General features: G+C 33.8%; 1 protein-coding gene across 1 annotated transcript; it reads right to left on the reverse strand.

Annotated features, from left to right (window-relative positions):
• Positions 1-382: 382 nt before the first annotated feature.
• LOC113499076 (putative inorganic phosphate cotransporter) lies at positions 383-21,273 on the reverse strand. Its single transcript, XM_026879418.1, has 11 exons — positions 21,069-21,273; positions 13,807-13,931; positions 7,298-7,477; positions 5,881-6,019; positions 3,842-4,059; positions 3,066-3,215; positions 2,645-2,777; positions 2,162-2,286; positions 1,703-1,822; positions 616-748; positions 383-479 (listed from the first exon to the last, which is right to left on the reverse strand). Exons 1-11 carry the CDS (start codon positions 21,091-21,093, stop codon positions 448-450), a joined length of 1,380 nt encoding a protein of 459 aa, XP_026735219.1. The 5' UTR covers positions 21,094-21,273; the 3' UTR covers positions 383-447.
• Between the last annotated feature and the right edge of the window lie 570 nt (positions 21,274-21,843).

Here is a 21,843-nt window from a genome sequence, read left to right on the forward strand (position 1 = left end):
ATTGTTTTTGCAAAATCGACGAATAATTTGATTCAGGCGTAACCTAAAAGTTATTTATGAGCTACAAATTATTTTTAACTTAAAAGATTTTACAATAACTTAAGTTCATCTAACTATTCGCAATTTGATTTTTATAAAGTTCATTAAAAGTTATTCAACTTTTTACTGCAAAAACTTAATGAGGCCACTTTGGATTTCAATGTGCACTTTTGCAAAATCTGCGAACTTTTAATTTGCTATTATTTCTAAGTCTCCGAGTACGTGACTTGTGATGCCAATTATGTTCTACTCCTTCGAGAACTTTCCATATTCTTTTATTTTGGCCAGAGACTAGAAGGTTTTAATAAAGTACTAATTAAAACGTTATAATCAAACTATGTTAAACATTATGACATAATTTATTAATATTTACAAAATTTACATTTTAAAATCAGGTGGAAATATTTTCTAGACGACTTTTTCAGACTTATTTTGGATTTCTGAAAAAATTAAACAAAAAATATATATTAGTCATATTATGTACAATTTTAACTTAAAAATTACCGATATCTTTAAAAGAAGTCCAAAACCGTAGTTTACAACCCGATACTTTAAGTTAATTATCTTAAAACTTACCAGGAACATCATCATCAGGGACCTCGTTCCAGGGCTGTCTCTCGCTGGTGCCGAAGATGATGAAGAACGTGTTGGAGACGACGTAGATAGCCGACGACAAGTAGAATACAGTCCGCCATTGTACCGGGTCAGTCTGGAAGCAAGGGTTCTTATTAAGTACCTGGATAATATAACTTTCCTTTTATTCTACTTTAGTCAGTGACATTGATAATTATTTTAGAAATGGGCTAAACCGAGTTTGATTTTCGACACCGATGCCATTTTGTCTTCTAGTGCTAAGAGACTCCGGTTAGGTTCAAAAGTATTTCTGAGCACCCGATACCTCTAGTATTAAGGTAAAATAAATCCATACTAAAATGTTGATAATACACTAGATTCTTCTTCTCGTTGGAGTGGTCGTAGTCGCGAGATGTATGATGGGTCTAAAAATTCTTCGAGGATTGTTTTCTTAGCAATTTCCCTTCATTTTTGTCAATGTCAATAACCAAAACCAAACTGATAACCAAAATAATTTGAAATAAATAATAAAAATAAAAGTACAACATGCATCTAATTCAATGGACTTAAAGTTATAGAAGATACAAATCAATCAAAGATTTTGAAAGTCTTGGAAACCAATTTATTCAGAGAACTCCAAAAAATCGCGGAATGACAGAAATTTGAAACATGGGATTCGTAAATAGTAAGGATTTCATATCTAGGAGAAAAGTGGATGGAGCAACAAGCAATTCCAGGAGGAGCAATGATGTGCATCAGTCTAACTTATTGCCTGTGCATATCAGAATTATCAGAAAATTACATATTAAAACAGTTGCTGGAATTTAGACCTGCAACTATATGCATAATAATTCAATCTTTGAAACCCTAGTTCACATAAATACATAGACCTTTATTTAGTCCTAGCTACCGCATTAGGTTAAGTAACCTGTAATGGTAGATTAGTGTAATAATTAAATAAATAAATAAATAAATAAATAAATTTTCGCCAGTTAGAGCTGTGAGTATATTGGACTAGGGTATCAATCATAGCTTTCTTATCAGATCTGAAGTCGCACTAAATAATTTTGGGTTTTATTTGTGACCTCACCTCGTCCTGCAGTATGAGTCCAGCAGCAAGAGGGGCGATGATGGAGATGATGTTGGCGAAGCAGTTGGTGATGCCCATCATGGTGCCCGCGAAGTTAGGGGCCATGTCTATATGCACCAGCTGGTGGACAAACATATTTAAATTAGTGGATTCATTCTATGAGGCAAGGTATTGGGAAAATATTAGTTTAGGTAATACTAGTTCATCATTTTAGTTAAGTTCAAATTTGTTTAAATAGGTTTAGGTCAAAATTATTTCCATTATTGTTTTGGTTAAAATTGAAAATAATTAGCTACATACACGCAATGCAGTCGTATGCAAGAACAAAATTCAGATGAAAGTTATTTGACAATGTCTAATTTTTCGTGCATTCCATTTGTAGCAACAGTTGAAAACAACAGCTACGTTCCTTTTAATGGATACTCAAAATAAATGTATAGTTCAGTTAGTATCCCTCACCATGTACCCGCTGATGTGCCCGGCGTTGAGTCCGACGACGAGCGTGAGCATGGTGACGGCCAGCGTGACGTCACCGGCCGGCACGTACGAGAGCCCGATCAGCGCCAGCGCGGGGCCGTACTCACCTGGGGGGGGGGGAGGGGTTTAATACTCCCTAGAAATGATACGGAAGAGGCCGCGAGCAACAATTTTAGTATGAAGACGTAGAGGATGGATTAAGAAGCTTAAAATTAAGTTATTGGGATAAGACTAACTTTGGAAAAAAACCATCTTATTGAAAAAACCGCAATATAGCATTATAGTAAATTTCCTAAATGAGATTTATTACAGAAATATGACCAGGAAAATAAGTCTTAATCAGCTGCAAAAATAAGAACTTAATTTTTTGTATTAAGTATTTGCGGGCTTGGGTTACATAAACAGTTATACGAGAAATAAGTAAACTTATAACTTCATTATAAAAGGTTGTTATTTGGAACTTACCAAAAGAGTTACTAAGTTTTCTGCATGTACTGATGGTAACCCATTTCTTCTTCAGCGCATAATCTGACAAGAAACCGAACGGGAAGCTCAGAGTGTACATCGCCAGGTAAGGAAGCGCTGACATTACACCATTCTGGGAATAAATGATAAATACGACATGATGCATGGTTTTGAAATAAATCAGTATCATTTAACATCTACCATTTTAAACTCATAATTGACGTATTAAAATGTTGTAAACATGCAGTGGTGGATTTCTTTTCATTCAAGACATAATAACCACATAACATATTCCCTTAATTTTTAAAAGCTAATAGCTATTTTTAATAGGGTTTAAATATGATAGAAAATCTAACAGGAATCATCCTTGTTTAGAGTAGATGGGCAAGTTCCCAGACTGCCAAAAACCTATGATTCTTACCGATTTGATGTCAACGCCTAAAACTTGCTTCATGTATGAGGGCATCTCCGTCATGAGAGTCCAGAATCCCCAGTTATGTCCGCAGTGCATGATGATCAGAGAAATGAACGACAAGCTTGTTGCTATCTTCTTCCATGGCGTTTTCAATTTCTGTAGGAAAAGAAATTGGATTTTTTTATAATATTTTCTGTACTTAAAAGGAACATAAACTATTACTATGGGCATATTAGTCAATTATGCATGGAGAAACTACACTAAAGATATTTTCGGATCCATAAAATCAAGATCAAAGCTCTATTTATCATAAGCGATAAAGCTTTGAATCCTGTCAAGAGACCGTCGATTATTTTAGAGAAAGGGTTTATTTTCGTGAAACTATAAATTTTAACCTAAAGACGTTGTGATGGCAGTCAAATACCCTTGTTATCTTTGTAACAGGGTCAATAGAACGTTCTGGATAATTTATAGAGATGGCAATAAACCTCAAAGGTGGTTAATGCCGATTTAGACAAGAATATTGCTTCAACATTTCCGCATTACTATCTCGTCTAAATTTTAATAGCCATCAAATGAATTGTGTAATAAATTTGTTTATCCTATTTCGGACTTAAAATTGGAGTGTTTTAGGATTTGCGTGCATAAGCTTCTTATGCACCTGAATCCACAAAAATAAAGAGATGGATCATTCCTTTTAATTAGTTAGACGGTTAAGTTCAGAATATAGAACAACGTTAAGCGTTCACGAGTTCTTGATGCATAAAAATAATGAAACTAACCCTTTGTGCACCAAGCTGACCTAATGAAGTCTGGATGTATCGTTTTTCATCTTCTCCAATCATTTTGGAGTCTGCAGGCGAGGCCGAGCCCAGGAACACGTAGAAGACGACCCAAATAGCCCCGAGCGTGCCGTTGACGTAGAAGATGGCCGGCCAGCCCCAGTACTCCGCTATGAAGCCGGACGCCATCAGCTGCAGGGCGGTCCCTAGCTGGGCGCCTGGAAGGGGTGCGAAGAAAAATTATCGAGAGCTAGCACACATGACCAGTTAGTAAACAGTAGTAATTTGAGCAGTTTCACAAACATGCGAAAAAGAACAAATACAAATATTTCGAAACATATTGCACATAGTGCTCAATTGGGGTAGGGGTATTCATTAATCAGTAGTTCGTTCTGTTCAATTAACGTTATAATTGTAAAAATGTTGTTAAAATATACTAGTTTGTCACGTCATGACTACTCATTTTCGGAATGTATAGGTATTTAAATAAAAAAACAATTCAACAATTTCATTTTTTGCAATCACGTACTACCACTAATTTGATAGCATATACTACAAGGTCAATCACACGTGATCAATAAACAGCAATCTCTTTTACGTTTAGCACGTGAACAACTTATCTAATCAGTCACAGATCTAATCGAAGTGATTATCAGACACCTCTTCAACATAAAAGATAGGATTATCTGCTCTTACGCTTTTTGAAGTTATCTGGCCATATTATATTCACGAGATTTAGATAGCTTAACTTATATACATGATACTGATAGAAAAAAATGATAGTCATGAAAAATTTATGACATAACATTTGTTTTGCTTTGGCATAATTATAATAAAATCGGAGCATAGTGAAGCATTAGGACAATTTAAAATGAACGACGTGTCTTCTTCTTCGTAGTACCTCCATTAAAAATCCGAACCACCAGAACAGACAATAACATAGCCACTACATTTTCGGACCTTTACCAAATTATCGCAACAAAATACAGTTCCCCATCGCGTGAACCTCTGCCCAATCATGCGGTCATCAGAATATTTCCGGGGTTCGATCCTAACCTCATTACGATCGGAAATATTTTTTGCCACGTCACGGTTTGTTCCTCCTTAACCTCCATACAAAGTACAACAGTTATAGTTTTTCGTAGATTTATGAGGAAACTGTATGGTATAATTGGAAATACCTTGTATTTCTTTAGTGAATGTTTGTCGAGATATTAATTAATGTCACATTTGGATTAGTATTGTTAATTTCCTTTACCATTTCTGCTTTTGTTTTTTGTTACTGATGTTTCTTTCCCCTGTACTAGTATTTTTTCCTGAGCAATCACCGTGATCAACATTTATATACCGGAATAATTTAAAAACATTTGATTTAAAAAAAAACTGCCATATCACTGTTGACTTTGAATAAATTAAATATGAAAATGGTAACTATGAATAGCAAGTACCTTGTACCCAATATGTACCTAAAATTTCAGATAAAACTAATCTGAAATATTGACAAGCTATAGATCAGTATCGATAGCATAAAGTATTACGTAGGCCAGCATTTTGATAAAACATGTCCATTGAAAATATCAAATTCATCATCCAACCAATAAATAAATGTCAAAAACAATAGGACATTAGAAATAGATTTTACGATTAAAGTAGGAGCGTCTAGCGAAGGATACTCAATTGTGTTTTGAAATGACATGAAATAAGCATCAACATTTTCATAATTATTTTGTTGTTTGTAATTAAATTGTAGGTTTATTGAGTAAATATCCAGTGATTTGCTGCAAGCATCGAATCAACTGACTAGTATTGGAATGCAACCAATACATGTATAGTTTCATACTCTATGACGACTGTACTGCTCCTCAAATTCTCTTTTCTTCATATCATTTTCCTTTTTCTGGACATAAACATGCTCTTATTCGTACCAAAATAAGCTTATAACGACGTCCTTGCGACCAGTAATCTTCTATACGCAAGCCATTGACAAAACTCAAAGGCTACCGAAAGGTCTTTAATTTCCGCTTATCATGAAACCTTACCTCCATATATCATAGTTCCGAGACGGCTCTTTTCCTCCAACGGAACCCATTTGCCAATAAGGTTGTGCATCGATGGGTACACACAGCCTTGAGACAGGCCCTGGATCACACGACACGCGCATAACGCTTTCCAACCTCCCTGAAAAAAAGATTAAAATTTATACTATTACGGGTATTTTGAACTAGGATAGAGGGTTTGGAAGGATGTGTCTTTAGCTCTTGGATTGAAGAGCCTCGATAGACGTTTCATAATTTATTTATATATAATAGTTTTCGAATGGATGATTCGTACTTAAAATAATATTTATCGAAGACATTGGAGTCGGGTTCGACTTACGGCCTACTGTGTCAGCTCATGATTAAGGACTCCGGTTGGGTCCGAGCAAGTAAGATACCGCGATAAATAAGTGTGAGTATACCGCTGCATATTTTAAGTTTCGTATTATACCAATACATCGTTAATGTATTAAAAACGAAACGGGCTAGGCAAACTGTTAAAACGAAAGTTTTTAAACAATTAGAGAAATACATTACAAATGCGTTTTCAATTCTATGGATTTCGGAACATTTCTAACAGCCGAAAACTTATCTCATCTACAAGGTTTGCGGCTTGAATATTAAATTTATTTTCCAAGTTATTCCTCTTTGAGACCTTTACGCAATGCCTTAGTTAGTCTTAAGAATTCCAACTTCTTAACAATCAATTATGTTATTTGATGCAGTTCAAGCAGAAGAAATGAAAGAATTGGATAAAGGCAGACCGAAAATAATTAAGATAAGAATTATAAAAAAATATATGATTGGACACTAAAATTTTTAGAACATCATTCGCATGAGATCAAATACCGTTTTCAGCAAAGGTGTTGTAAGCAATTACTATCATGGTATTCTTCACCGTGTTATGAGAACAGAATGATCATCTTAATATTATACATAAAGAATCCATTGAAAACATCACATCTCATCAAATAATCAATTAATCGTTATAGTTATGGTTTCCCTCCCACCATTGTCATAACAAATGCGAGATTATGTTTACACGTCACAAGATAGTTACCTAATAAACCGGTGACCAAAATATTTATACTTCGTATTGATTACACTTCAGACTGTCTCCTCAATAGACTCATTGTCATCATGTGGCTGATTTACTCAACGCAACAAGGAAAATGTTTAGTATTAATTGTTTTTCTAAAAAACTGTTTGACGTTTTCATATCGTTAATCTCCAATTAACACAGAATAACACTTTTATTTCTAAATAGAAGTCAGCGCTGGTAGAGATTTCTTACAAATTAAGCAGCACTCCTGTACACATTTTTGTTTTGTTCTGATACATAATCAATTTCAAAGTCAAATGGTGAACTGAACCTGGTGATTGTTAGAATGAGACAAAGCTAGGCAGAGAAAGGACTTACATAATACGCTGCGATAGGTATGAGCAGTGTGACGGCGGAGTTGATGGCGATGCAGCCTGTCATCAGGATCTTGCCTCCGAACTTGGCCGCGGCTTCCCCGCTCGGGATCTGCAGCACCACGTACCCCCAGAAGAACGAGGACAGGATCACGCTCTGGGTTTGCATGCTCCAGTCGAACGACTGAAAAACGATGAAAGGAAATTAAGTAACTGTGTAATGAACGATCAACACTTCATAATGTTGGGCTACTTGGGAATATTGTTTGATTGACTTTATTCTAAGGACCAATTTTTTATACGAGTTTGGAACTTTATTATAGAATAGGTATTTTTACGACTACCGCACTAAGCAATTAAATCCTTGTATCCCGGCGAGAGTTTCACCTACATTAAACTCACCTGCACAAAGATACCCAGATTCAGAACAAGCGTTCGTCGATGTCACAAACTCTTGTCCTACGCGGGGATCGAACCCGCGACACACACACCCGCACCCTTGGACCTGACGTGGTGGGCTCATCCACTGGGCTAAACGTGCAGTCGAGGTATAGAGGTAAAATTGAACATAATGTGATGAATAATAATGAGCACACCGGAATACTGGTAGCTTATTACATGATTATGCAAAACTGTTTAATATTTTAACTAGTGCATAATTCAGTTAGCGTCAGTTCAAAGTTTGACACTAGCTCCAGTTAGGTAAACGTATGCAGTAATCAACTTAATAATTCAAATAATATAGCTCTTTTATTTCAACTCAATGTCAATATTAATATGTTTATCAATCTGTCTGTAGAGTATTCTGCCCTCGTGTAGAAGGACAATGGCCTAAGAAAAATAATCTCAAGAGGATTCCCATCCTCGTGGATAAATATATAAGTCCATCAAATAAATATTAATTGTTTACCGATGATATACTGAGAAATATTTCTGAATACCAAAGGATCGCGTGTTCATAGAAATAATGTTCTACGAAAATTAACTTTATTGCAATACACGAAAGTTCATGTTTGGATACAGTATCACAACGTGTGCTTTTTATGATGGTGAGTGATATTTTAACATACACGAAAACAAGTGAATGTTAATTTCAAGTTTTATTTAACGTTTTTGTTGAAATCGTATACTTAGGTTTTATTCATATTTCTAATTTACATCAATAAACTTATCTTGATTAAGTATTTCATTCAGTATCCCGTGTGCTCAGTTCTGAGACCAAATGACTCGTGGATTTTTCATAAATCAAAACGAAGTACTTATGATAGTAGTATGCACGTCATAAAGTCAAGATAAGTATTTATTTTTAAGGTTCCGAACCCAAAGAGTAGAAAAGTTGCTGTTTTTTCCACCAAGTTCTTATTTCATAGAAAAGAGTTTAATTTTATGTCAAATAAACTTTTTATTTTTTAGAATAGAATATTCTTTATTGCTGACGTTGGTCTGAAAGCTGCCCATTTAAAATGGGAATGGGCCGGCCACGTTTGTCGTTTGCCCGAAAACTCCTGGGCCAAAGTCTGTACCCTCTGGGTCCCATCAAACATAAAACGGCGACGAGGACGGCCTCGAATGAGATGGCGCGACGAACTGGATGCGTACCACAAACAGTGGATGGCAAAAGCAATAGACCGGACAGAGTGGAAGAACCTAAGGGAGGCCTTTGCCCTGCAGTGGGAAAGTAATGGCTGAAAAAAAAAAAAATTCTTTATTGCATATCATATAAGAACAGGATTGGATACAAGTCAATAGTTAAATGGTGCCACAAAGGGTGAAGTTATCGCTAAAAGCCGTGGTAGCCAGATAAAATTTGAGCTTCTATATTGTTGTTAAAAAAGAACAAGATTTATTAACTGTTGATATGCCATAATTTCATGATTGACCATTTTTCACCCAATGTTGCAACCCCCATTATTGACCGTTGACCTTGACCGTTTTTTAATATAATCCAATGGTGTTGCTGTATATTATTATACTAAGACTATGTCTCAAATCTGAGTGTTCTTAGTTTACCTATCTGGTTTGAATATTGGTTTTTTACGACCCGTTTGTGATTGTTTTGCCTTTTCTCAAGTAGGAGTCTTAACGAAAGTTTTGTGTTTGTTGATCTGGGATTTTCCTCCATATTTTGAAGCAAAACCCAAGGTGACACATGGTTGATTTATGGTTTTAGAGATATACACTTAAACATGTCCGATAAACTTTTTTTGAAGAGAGACTGTCGAGATTGAAATCAAATAGTGAACAACCGACGAAAACTGGATAAGATTTGATTTGGACCAGATTATGAGAATAGCTACGAGATCTTGATATTGACCAATTTTTCTTTGGCAGATTTGAAATGTCTGATATATTGGCCTGTTCGACAGGTGACATAGTTATGTTAGTGTGTAAGTAAATAGGCAGAATCAGACTTGTCAAAAAGTCAAGTGTATAAATCTATGAGATTTCTGTTAATGTTGACGCTCGTAAAAGTGTCAGTTGCCTTAGAGATAAATGTCATTGATTGTGAGAGAAAAAGATAGTTGTCACGTTTACACGTCCACATGTAGGAATGAATACACTAGGCGTGTTTTTTTAAATCTGTATAGGGCAGAGAAAAAATTACCTAAAACTTTTTATTCACTTTTTTAATTCAATAGAAATTATTTTTGTTCGTTTACTTATTAAAAACGGTAATCTCAAGAATTGGAAGATATTTTTATGTTGGAAAGCCAAATTTTTTTAAGTTTTAGTCTTCTAAAAGCCAGACATTTTTTTACCAGACGATTTCGGCATACAAGTTAGCGTAAGGCAGGAAGTAGCGTTGCAAGATCATTGAATTGAATGAATATGATCTTCCTTTTAATAATGATATTATACGAAAAGATCCGGTGAAGTGTAATCAAATGACCCTAGGCTAAATGAAAGCAAATTGCTAAAAATTGGTAATTATATAACCTTCCCTAACCACATTTATTTTACAACACATGTCATGATCTGTGAAAATTTTACCGTCGAGCTGTCACGGTAGCTATCACATAAGATACAACCTGGTGTTAGACGGCCGGACAAGACAGAAAGCGGAGTTTTAGTAATATGATTACGATTTTACCTTATGGTACGATAAAGAAAGGACATGATATGGCAGTAGAATGCCATATACTGCAAACAAATGCAATTACTATAATGTTATTTTATTTGACACCGTCAGTTGTGTGACAATCAACAACCAAATCTATACTAATACATAAAGCTGAAGAGTTTGTTTGTTTGAACGCTCTAATCTCAGGAACTACTGGTCCAAATTGAAAAAATATTTTTGTGTTGAAAAGACCATTCATCGAGGAAGACTTTAGGCTATAAACCATTACGCTGCGACTAATAGGAGCGAAGATACAATGGAAAATGTGAAAAAAACAGGGCAGGTATAAATCATAACTAATAATCTTCTACCCACGGGGACGAAGTCGCGGGCAACAGCTAGTTTTGTATAAACTGTATAGCTGAATTACTTGATCGATTATTATTATTTTTGCTTCGGTCAATGACATATTTATAACAATAACATACTGTTTTGAATAAGTTCCGATTATATTTAGGCAACATTAATTAGAATATCGATTACACGTCGTATTGTACGGGGACCTTGGTATCGGCTCCCAGTCTCCTAAGTATTGTTGTTTGTTAAACTAATTTCGTGTTCAATTGGAACCGTTGTGAAATGTGAAATCAGATATTAGTTTATTTGAGGCACATGTAGAGCGTTCCGTTGTGAACAATCGACTTAATTATTCTCAAGAGGATATACGTGAATGTGGTCTCGTTCTGTGACTGAATCAATTTGCGCATAGTATTAGGTTCAAATTAAAGCTAACCTCAACGTTTGAATCTATTAATATATTAATTTGCACTTCTTATACCACATATGTAGAATGACGGACTTAATGCCTGAGGCTTTCTCTACCAGTCAACAAAAGGGTTATGCAGAGATATCAAGAAGTAGGTGTAGAAAATAAAAGTCAACTTTGATTTAGATCTAAAATTGGACTTTCTGCAAGAGTCTCAATCACAGCTTTTCATTTATGTCAAGAAGTCAAGCTAAATTTTATTCGTATCGAAAATATATGATAATTAATATATTAAAGAACACCATATTTTTACTACTGCAAAAATAGAAACAGATATTTTTAATAACATTTCGCCAGAATACATTACAGTGTATCCAAACAAACAATTGCAATACACAAAAATACTTTCGTATTTGTTTCCCAGCGATAGCTCTCACAATTAGATCCTTTTCCAACATTTGCATATTATACGCTTAAAAATAATATTAAAATGTACCCAGCGTGTTTTTAATGGTGATCATGTGGAAAATAATGTTATTTCAGGTAAAATATGGGTCACTTTCACCCTGTTAAATGCACATACATTATTTCGCTCCTGGATAAATATTTATAACGAAAAATTCATATTCCTACAAAATATTTGCTTTTATTATTACTAAAGTGTTTCAAATAAAAATAATTTGTGATATCAGTTTTTCTTTAAGTATTTCGCTTGGAAACCTTGCGCTTTTTTATAGAATTTAATTACCATTGCTATAAAATAATAAACACTCGTAATTACGAATTATTATTACTACTTGTATTTAATGCTCTTTCCTACACCTTAATCATGGATAATGCGCAAATTTATCGTTGTCTTGAAGCTATACATCTAAGTTCAAGAACTCGATTTGAATCCAATATTGATCAATCTAGCCAATATTTTGATTGCTTTTTTATATAAGAAGATCTACATAATAAACTACTTTTATTTACTTGTCTTCTTGATACAAGGCGTCAATACAAATATTCGAAGATTACAACGTTTTTATCATTCTAAAACAATGTAAACTTTACGAGGAGCAACAGGGGAGGCCAAGGATTATCTTACAAACGTTCGAGTGTTTTATCTCTGAAGCACGTTCCGAACGTCAAGACTAATCTTTATTCGTATCAATATTGTTGTTTAGAGATATCGATGACAAATATTTACACATTTTTTTCCATAATACATATTATAACCTTGTTACAGAAATGTCAGTATAAGACCTTCTTGGTTAACAATGTTTTCTTTTTTTTAATAGCTTTACTGAACCGAAATTCGAGTCATTCCAAATTCAAATTTAAGATTTATAATAGGCCAGAACTTCTGTCATTAAAAAACATTACTTTAAACTTCGAATACTTAGTTCAACTATAAGATGAATTGAATAATCTGTGTTGTAAGTTCAATAACTATATTGCTCTTGCTAAAAGAGGGTTTTGCTCACTTATTATAAAAAGTGAAGGGCCTTTTCAACGGCTGAGTGAATCGCATTTACTCTCGCTAGTAAATCAATATTGATTCGTGATTGGATGCGCCCACGGGATCTTTGAGCATACTGTAATGTGGGTGGAAGAATACGGTGCTATTAAGGCAATGAGAAAATTAAAGAAAACTGTTGAAAAATCTGACTTGAATAATTCGATTTCTCTTAACTTAAGCTAGAAAGAAACCTCATTGGGAATTACTGAGTTTGATTAAGTCGTTGAATAAACTCGAACACGAAAAACTGTTTTTCTTCAATAAACTTTAAAATACAGTTCTTTTTCGTGTTCAGAGGATTCATTTATTTTATAAAAGTATATTCAGTATTCAATATAGTACGAGTATACTTACTAATATTGAGTAAAAGACGTCTAACTTTATTTTAAGAAGATTAAGATTTAAATTCAAATGACAATAATTATTTAGACAAACTGACCAGTTGTTAAGGGTTTCGATTAACAAGAGGCATCCAGCGGTTAAGTCAAAGGGAGCAAATACCAATTATCCAATTAATTGAGTGAGGTTAAGTTGTGGTTTTGGGGAGTTAAGACGGGAGCAATGGGCACTATAGTATTGAGGGTTAAGATATTCATGGCAACTACGTCATGAATATGTCGTTTTCAATGTAAGGCAGGCTTTTCTTTTTGACTTGATAAGAAAACATAATTTTGTCCAGTCCGATGTAAGCAACTGTCTTTTAGCACCTCTTAGATTCTAGTAAACGTTAGTTTTAGTTGAAATTATCCATCTTAACCCGTTATAATATCTCGTTTATTCCTAACTTAGACCTATATAGGCATTGAGGAACCATCACCACCCTTTCAAAGTTAGACTGCTGTGGTAGACAAAACGCGATGGTACAATAAACAGCGTGGAGCGCCGTCTCTCTATCGCAGTCAAGGGTTTTACTGTCATAATTGGTGGTGGGACTTCTAAAGCCATGGCAACTAAAACTCAGAAGCAAATAAGAAGATAAGCTCAAAATTGTATTTTCAGATTTAAGCTGCTAGATAATGTAATAGAGGTCAACTTAATTGGTAACTAATGCATTGACCCATAAGTGGCAGCATCGAGTCAAGGCCGATATTCAAATGTTTCCATTGTATTTAATTGTCAATATTGTCCGCTTCGCTACACTTCCCGTGTATTCAATAATACAGATATGTAGGTAGTACTTACATTTTCATCGTCTTTATCAGTCATGGCGACTATAGCCATGCTGACGTTGACTCTCATGGCGAAGGCGAGCACGATGGAGAAAAACAGCATCAGAGCCTGCAGGTGCCGGACACCCAGCATCGGGCCTGGAACCAGATATGGAAATCAACATCATCATCATCAGCCCTCATTCGTCCACTGCTGGACATATTACTTATTATTTATTTATTAAAAAGGTACATGGTAAAAACATTAAATCTGGTGCAATGTCCAACAAAACTGTCGACATAGTTTGTCTGTTGGATCTTAGGCCATCTCATAGGCCTCCCCAATTGCACGCCATCGAGATCTATCTTTAGCTGCTCGCATCCAGCTCCAGCAAGAATTTGTTATATACCACCACAATGTGACGCTCTGGTACCGTACTAAAAGTACGCATAAACATGGAGGTCTAGATACAATTTGTAAAGTCATGAATTTGATTGGTGAACAGTTTTTGTTGCAAATATGTATTTATCCAGCCTAAAAATACGGAACCCTCAGTTTTGAGAGTCGCACTTGACCTGTTTTTTTATAGTTAGTCCAGCTAAGTTTAACACGAATAATGATGATAACATAATTTCGTATAAAACCTGTAATTACATATCTACGTCATGCCAATCAATGTTAACAACCGAATAATTAATCAAAATAGACCTATTAGTAACAGCAGGTTTCTGAAACGATCTCGGATTGGCGAAACCAAAAATAATTTGAATGTTTGTCTCGCCAGCGGTTTGCTAGCGTAATTTCAGGTTGCGTCGATTGATTGGGATTGTACTAAACACGTGAATTGTGAAGAAAACAGGTAATATGAATTAAACAAAAATAAAAATATATCTGTTACTTCTTTTTTTCACTTGTTATTATTACTTTCAACAAAAAAAAAAGATTGATGACTAAGATTCTATTATGACACTTCATTAATTACTAAGTATCCGACCTACACCATATTTATTTACACTTGGCAATAAATCATAGAACGAGCCACGCTACTTCGAGTTCCCACCAAAATCCATTTGACATCAAAAGTTAATTAAGTTCGATTCTTAATTAAATCGACTCCATACCGACGCTGTATTAATGAGGTTTTGCGATTTCTGCATAATATTGTTGGAAACTCCAAGGAGGAAGTATTCGTATGACATTTGCGGTTTCTTGTTTGTAATTATTAATTATTTGATCGCGGCGCTGATGATTTTGAAAGGTGAAACTGTTTAACGAGAAAGTGTAATAACTTAAGTGGTTAGTTTAACAAATTTAACAATAAGATCTACTACAATCATTCTTGCTTTTAAAAACAATATATATTTCAGTCCATTCTTTGTATTTGCTGAACTACTGTCTGTGGGAATATTGCTGATAGGTACAATCTAGTGATTATGTCATTGCTTTGTTCTTTTTACCGTAACGACAAACCCAATGCTCGCGACATGTAGATTCGACCCCCATATAGGACAAGTATTTATGTGATCCACGAATGCTTGTGCTGAGTGTGGGCGTCGAGTGCATGTGAAAGTATTGAATTTCTTAGAGCGAGAGTTGTTAGAAAAAATCATACCCTGTTTAATTCTTGTGCGATACCTATGCGTTATTGGTTTTTAAATGTGCTTTAATTTAGTTTCTCTACGCATATAAGTGTTTTCTTAAATATTAGTAGTCGTTTCACTTGCACTTTAAATTCAACCTTTTGTTTACTATACATGTATTTAAGTGTTATAATGTGTTGCTTCATTCGGTTTAATTGTCTTTAGATGTGAGGCCATATCTTCTTAAGCCATAACAAATTGATGAATCGACTAATATGTAGTACAATTTATATAAAATTTGCAACAAAACTGTTTACATCCAAGCTTCTGGTATTTCAGCCATTGCTTGATTTGAAACGGTAATTACATTTGTAATACTTTGTTAAAGAAAATTATACGCTGAATACCATATTTTAAACTGTATCAAAGCTAATTTGGCATGATATTATTCATTATTGTTTGTTTTTCTTAATCTATAGTACCTACACTTGATTGTACTCATAACTAAATAATGCGTAATAGAGCCACAAATTGAACAACTCCTAGATATTTATAAACTTTTACATTAATTCATATAGCATGTGAGAAAATCACAAAAATAATAAGCCGTGTGTTTTCATTCCATAGTAGGTTATTAAATCTAACGACATCGTTACTGGCATTCCATTCCGATGTCTGATAATGCGAATATAATCACTGGCATCTGTTAACATATACATAGCTATGAGTACACATATTTTATCTAAAGTATGTGTGACATTACGGTCATATAGGCTCTTGTTTATTTATTATAACATGTTTTTTTTGTTGCCTTCAATGGATATGGATGTGGTCTAAAATCAATCTTTTTATAAGTGTCTACGACATATTCATTCAAGCATCATTCGTCTTTCACTCTAACGTCTTCACTTTTTTCACTGTCAAATATTTTCTATATTTCAATTCTTTTACATACGTCAAATTTGTAAAAAAAACATCAGTAAATCTATTTTCTGTAAATGAGTCTTTGTTTGTTTTGTTCGAAACTTTTTTGTATGCACGGCACAAATACAAAGAAGTTTGCTTAAGTGCTTGGCTGTTAGTCAATCTTGTTCACAACGTCCTAACCTAGATAGAGTTTCGTCGGTTCTTCTCCGTGGCAGTGACACTTTGTAACGTGCACGTGGAGTCATTGAACTATAAGTTAATAACGTTTCTAAAGCCTTTCTTAGGACTAATAAAAAAAAACCTTTTCATGATGGATTCTAAACTAATGCCGGGTGATGTCAATCACCCATTTTACTTATTGTCTGATAGGAAAAATACAACATTCTCTGCGATATAAAATAGAAAACTCAAAAAAAAATGTCATCACAAAGCAATTTAGATCACCTGATGATTATTTTGGAAAGGAAAATCATTTCTTCCTGTTTTACTTGAAGAAACTATTAATTTCCACGCAAAGTAATTGTGTTACACACATAAGTAAATTAATAAAATAACATACATGTTAAATTAGTTGTGAGGTAAATACGCATCCTTAGAGCTGTGTTGTAACATAGATGCATAACTGACCGGTTGTGGGTTTGAAGTCATTACTGATAATACAAACAGCCGGTAATAACCAATCTCGTAACGAGTTTATCTTCACGCTCTAGTAACCGGGTGAGGTAAGCTGATTTACAGCTCAAATTAATAAGATTATTCAAAAATCTGTTTTTATTCATATCTTTTTTGATATAATTATATTATACTAGCTGTTGCTTCCGGGTTGGCCTGCCTTAACGTCTTGATCATCAAAATTGGTTTAACCTTTTGGGAATACAGAGGTAACAAACATACACACATACTGAGTATACTTTCGCATTTATAATATTAGTGCAATGATTATTGTGACGTCAAAATGTATTCCCATTGTAACTATTGTGTTAGTAATACAACCTTAGGTATTGTCTTCAAAATACATTCTACGTAAACATAAGATATAATATAATTGAAAATTGAACACTTTTATAGTATATTATTGTTATAGTCTGACAATAACACTCGTTTTACAAAAAGAAAACAAAAAATCACCAACGTCTTTTAAAAATAAGTGTTTTATATGATACATCATCATTTACCTTTATTCAGGCTTCACCTCTTGCAGTAAACAGTGTGAGAGAGATAACGTACTACACATTGTAAAGTGCCATCTCTTTTCTACAAATCTAACATTACTTCCTTGCTAGGTTGGTTGAGAACTGCTATTAAGAATTTAATGGTCGCGTTAGCCATTACCTACTGCAGTCGTTAGTTTTAAGAACAATGCACTAAGAAAAAACACGTGCGAACAAACCAGCCAGTATCATAAACGTGTGTATCTACTGTCAAATAATAAAACATATATTTTTTAAATAAGATATTAATTCACACAATTCTCTGAGTTTATTCATGTTTTGTTTCAGTTTTTTTCTTTACAAAAATACTCTTGCAGTAAGGAATAAAAAATAAAAAAAAAGCAAGTGTTCTAGGCGGGAATCTGAATTGTGGTTCTAGCCAACTATTAAGTAAAAAATTTATATTAAACTAGCTGTTGCCCGCGACTTCGTCCCCGTGGATAAAAGATATAAGTTATGATTTAGCCCGCCTGCCCGGTTTTTTTTTCACATTTTCCATTGTACCTTAGCTCCTATTAGTCGCAGCGTGATGGTTTATAGCCTAAAGCCTTCCCCAATTAATGGTCTATTCAACACAAAAAGATTTTTTCAATTTGGACCAGTAGTTCCTGAGATTAGCGCGTTCAAACAAACAAACAAACTCTTCAGCTTTATATATTAGTATAGATTAGTAAATGGAGAATGCTGTGCTACACGGTTAATAGTTCTTTTCCCGAACTATTACCTACTTCAAGAGATCGTGACAAGCCCTATTTATTTCTTTATACTATAGACTCCGTTTAACTTAAACACATTATCAGTTAACAAGCTATTAAATTCTCATAATCGTTGATAGGTAGTAAATAAAGTATTAAAAATAATAATCTATTGGCCAGTCAAGGAAAACCCTCGTCAGAACAACAAGAGGTTTCCTTATTCAAGAATGCGTTAATTACGATTGTCTGCAGTCTTAACATCGAATTCGTAAGACGTCGTATTCGTCCATAAACTCAATTTCTGTGGACTAAATTTTAAGAGGTAAAAAATACTTATAGTTGTATTAGCTTATTACTACAGACAGGTAGATGCAAGTTGTCGTGGTCAATAGTATAGAAGGCCTTTCAATTGTAAATATTTTCTATCAAATTTTATTAAAAACAGTTGAATCAGTCATTCTTGAAAATAAAGTGAGACAGACTGAACCTCAAACATTTATTTTGAATTTAAAATGTTGGAAAATAATGGCATGGAATAGAATATACTTTATTTCAGGTACACCTTGGTGTTAGGTAACAGTTTTTGCTGACTCACGAAGTTTATTTGTAAACAGTGGAATTAGTTACATTTTATAGAGCAAAGGTAGAAGGGTTGATCAATAGCGACATCTTCGGGAAATTTTAGATAGATATATAGAGGTCGGTGTTTGATGCATTCATACTGGTTAAGGAAACTTCTTTTTTAAGAAAAAATGTTTCGTGTGTTGATAGAGCTGTTTGGGTGTCCGGTGGATTGAAGTGACAACTTAAACCCAAGTGTTCCTATGAAATCAAGCATCGTGAATGTATGTCATTGAAGAATTGGAAACGAGATACATGGAAGTAGAAGGATTAAATAAAGTACTGAAGAGTAATCTATACTAATATATAAAGTTGGAGAGTTTGTTTGTTTGTTTGTCTGTTTGAACGCGCTAATCTCAGGAACAACGGGTCCAAATTGAAAAAATATTTTTGTGTTGAATAGACCATTCATCGAAGAAGGCTTTAGGCTATAAACCATCACGGTGCGACTAATAAGAGCGAAAATACAATGGAAAATGTGAAAAAACAGGGCAGGTATAAATATAACTTATATTTTCTACCCACGGGGACGAAGTCGCGGGCAACAGCTAGTGACAAATAGAGAGCCATTTGAGCTGCGAATACGAGTCTAATGCATAAGATCTGAAGACCCTCGAATTAAGCTGCCCCTCATTATCATCAAGATAGTTCACATCAATGTAATCAAGGATTATTTTGCAGCTCTACATTTTGTTTATATTGATATCTACATTTATGACACACACAGTCTCATGTAAACCTGTTTGATGTGCCCGTAGTATCTATTTCCTTTTATTATCGAGTTTCTGAATTATTATTGCATAGGTATCTCATGATATCTGATCTTTAAGATAAATGGATGACAGTCCGGTAATCGCATTAGAATTTTACGTATACGTCCTTGACTTGTAGTAAATATTATATTTCATAATATTGCGATGAAAAAAGCTTTTAGTAAGAGCAGACAAGTATAAGAAAACTTCAAGCGAGAGGTTGAAGTTTTTTCCATAACTGCAACTAAGCTTTTGGATGAAAATCGTATTAATTTTTATAATTTCATTTATTAAAGTCGAAAGTTAGAAATGGAAGAATGCTCTCAATATAAAAAATAGTTTCTCAAGTTCTTCGAATGTATTTTGCCGGCCCAAAATTTCTCTGTAACAGAGTTAATAGGTCGCAGTAACAGATTGAGAAGAATCCAGCCAAATTTCATCTACAGAGGAGAAGTGGTAATTCATCATATAATACCGTTAGAGTAAAAAACTCTTTGGAAACTTGGAAGAAGTTAGAAGAGCGTGATTGGAACGTATGCACCCATTGTATAGTCCTAACCTCACATCTTCAGAAATTTATCTCTTTAGGTCTATACAAAATTATTAGGATAGTCTTAGGTCTTAGGACCTCACAAGTCACTAATTAACCGTCAAACATTATTGGTTAAAAATAAGAATATCTACTAAAAATGAAATTATTTTACGAGATGGCTACGAGACTTTAATTCAAATAGCACATAGTAATAAGATATTGTTACATAAAATACTTGAACTGTAGAAAATTTATTGAAATTTTTCGAAAAGTCATCGAATTTCTTTTTTTCCTGGTCTAGTAGATAGCAAATAAGTTATGAGTACGGTCATACGTTAAAATACATATAAATATAAAACAATTGATTGATGAAACAACTGAACAAAACGGTGAGGTTGACCGCAAACGCTAATGTTGACAATAAAGTTCGCATTGTCAATGTTATTGCTATTATTTATTGACTAAATTACTTTGGCTATAAATCTAGGTTTAAGTTGATCGTTTGATGTCATATTTAAAATAAATATCTAATTGAATACAAAGATAAAAAAGAACTAGGTTTAATAATAAAAAAAAAACAATTTTAAATAATAATGCATTCAAAGAAGAGCAGATGCGTCATTTGGTTTAACATTTTTGAATATGAATTGTTTATTAAATGTTTTCAAAAGTCAAAGATAGGTATCTTGTTACGGAATTAATTTTGCCTTGACCTCGAAGGAGAAAAGTAAATGTATTCAAATTAATCAATTGTAACATTTACCTCAATAAATGATAATAACTCGATCAAAAGTAATATGTACATATCAATTACGGTCCTACATTATGACAGCAGCTTGTTATACGAATACAAAAATAAACAAAAGGAACACCTGGTACTACAGTCGTAAACTATTTTGTTATTTCCAGTTTTAACACAACAACATTAGCCTTTTAAGTTATTTATTTTATTTGCAAATTGAATAAAAATAACATACCTTTTTTTAGTTCTTCAACACCCATTTTTATATTAAAATAACACGATGAAGTCACAATTCAGTAATAATAATAACTTATTTAATTTAAAACTTAATAGAATTTATATAATATAAATTTAATTCAATTTCGTATTTCGAATCAGGCACGCGGACCGCGTTCGGCGCGGGTTTTGCGCGCGCGCTACGTTGATAGAGTCAATCGTTTTTTTTCTTTAATCATAGGCTAAGGCATCGCTGTCAATGCCACGGACGAGTTATGCAACAAAGAAATCAATGTCGTTCGCATTGTTTATGGCATGGATATTTGCACAGATTATAATCATTATGCAATTCGTCTATGATTAATTTTTACACAATTTATGACCAAGAATAATGGATCCGTTTAAAGTTGTGAGGTGTTTATTTAAAACTTTATGCAATTCACTTTGGCTTGACAAATATTTGTATGTTTAAATGTTTCTGTAAGCAACAAAAGTAATTAAAGGTCATTGTTTGTCTTTGTCAATGTCATGTTTGAACACATTGAAAAAGGTAAGAAATGTTTTTCAAAATTATACTTATTTTTCATTTGATCAAAACCAAGTTGATTACACGGCTACATTGTTTTAAATTAGGTTCACGGTCAAGAAACCTCTTAATAATTTTCACTAGAAATTATTGTTTTAACTTGGATGGAAAGTTTCAATTAACAGGTATTGGTAAAATAATACACCGATACAGCCAATCGCACATCAAAAGTATCAAAAAAGCTTTGGAAATATTATTATGGCTATCA

This window comes from Trichoplusia ni, chromosome 11 (genome assembly GCF_003590095.1).
Source record: "Trichoplusia ni isolate ovarian cell line Hi5 chromosome 11, tn1, whole genome shotgun sequence".
NCBI lineage: Eukaryota > Metazoa > Arthropoda > Insecta > Lepidoptera > Noctuidae > Trichoplusia > Trichoplusia ni.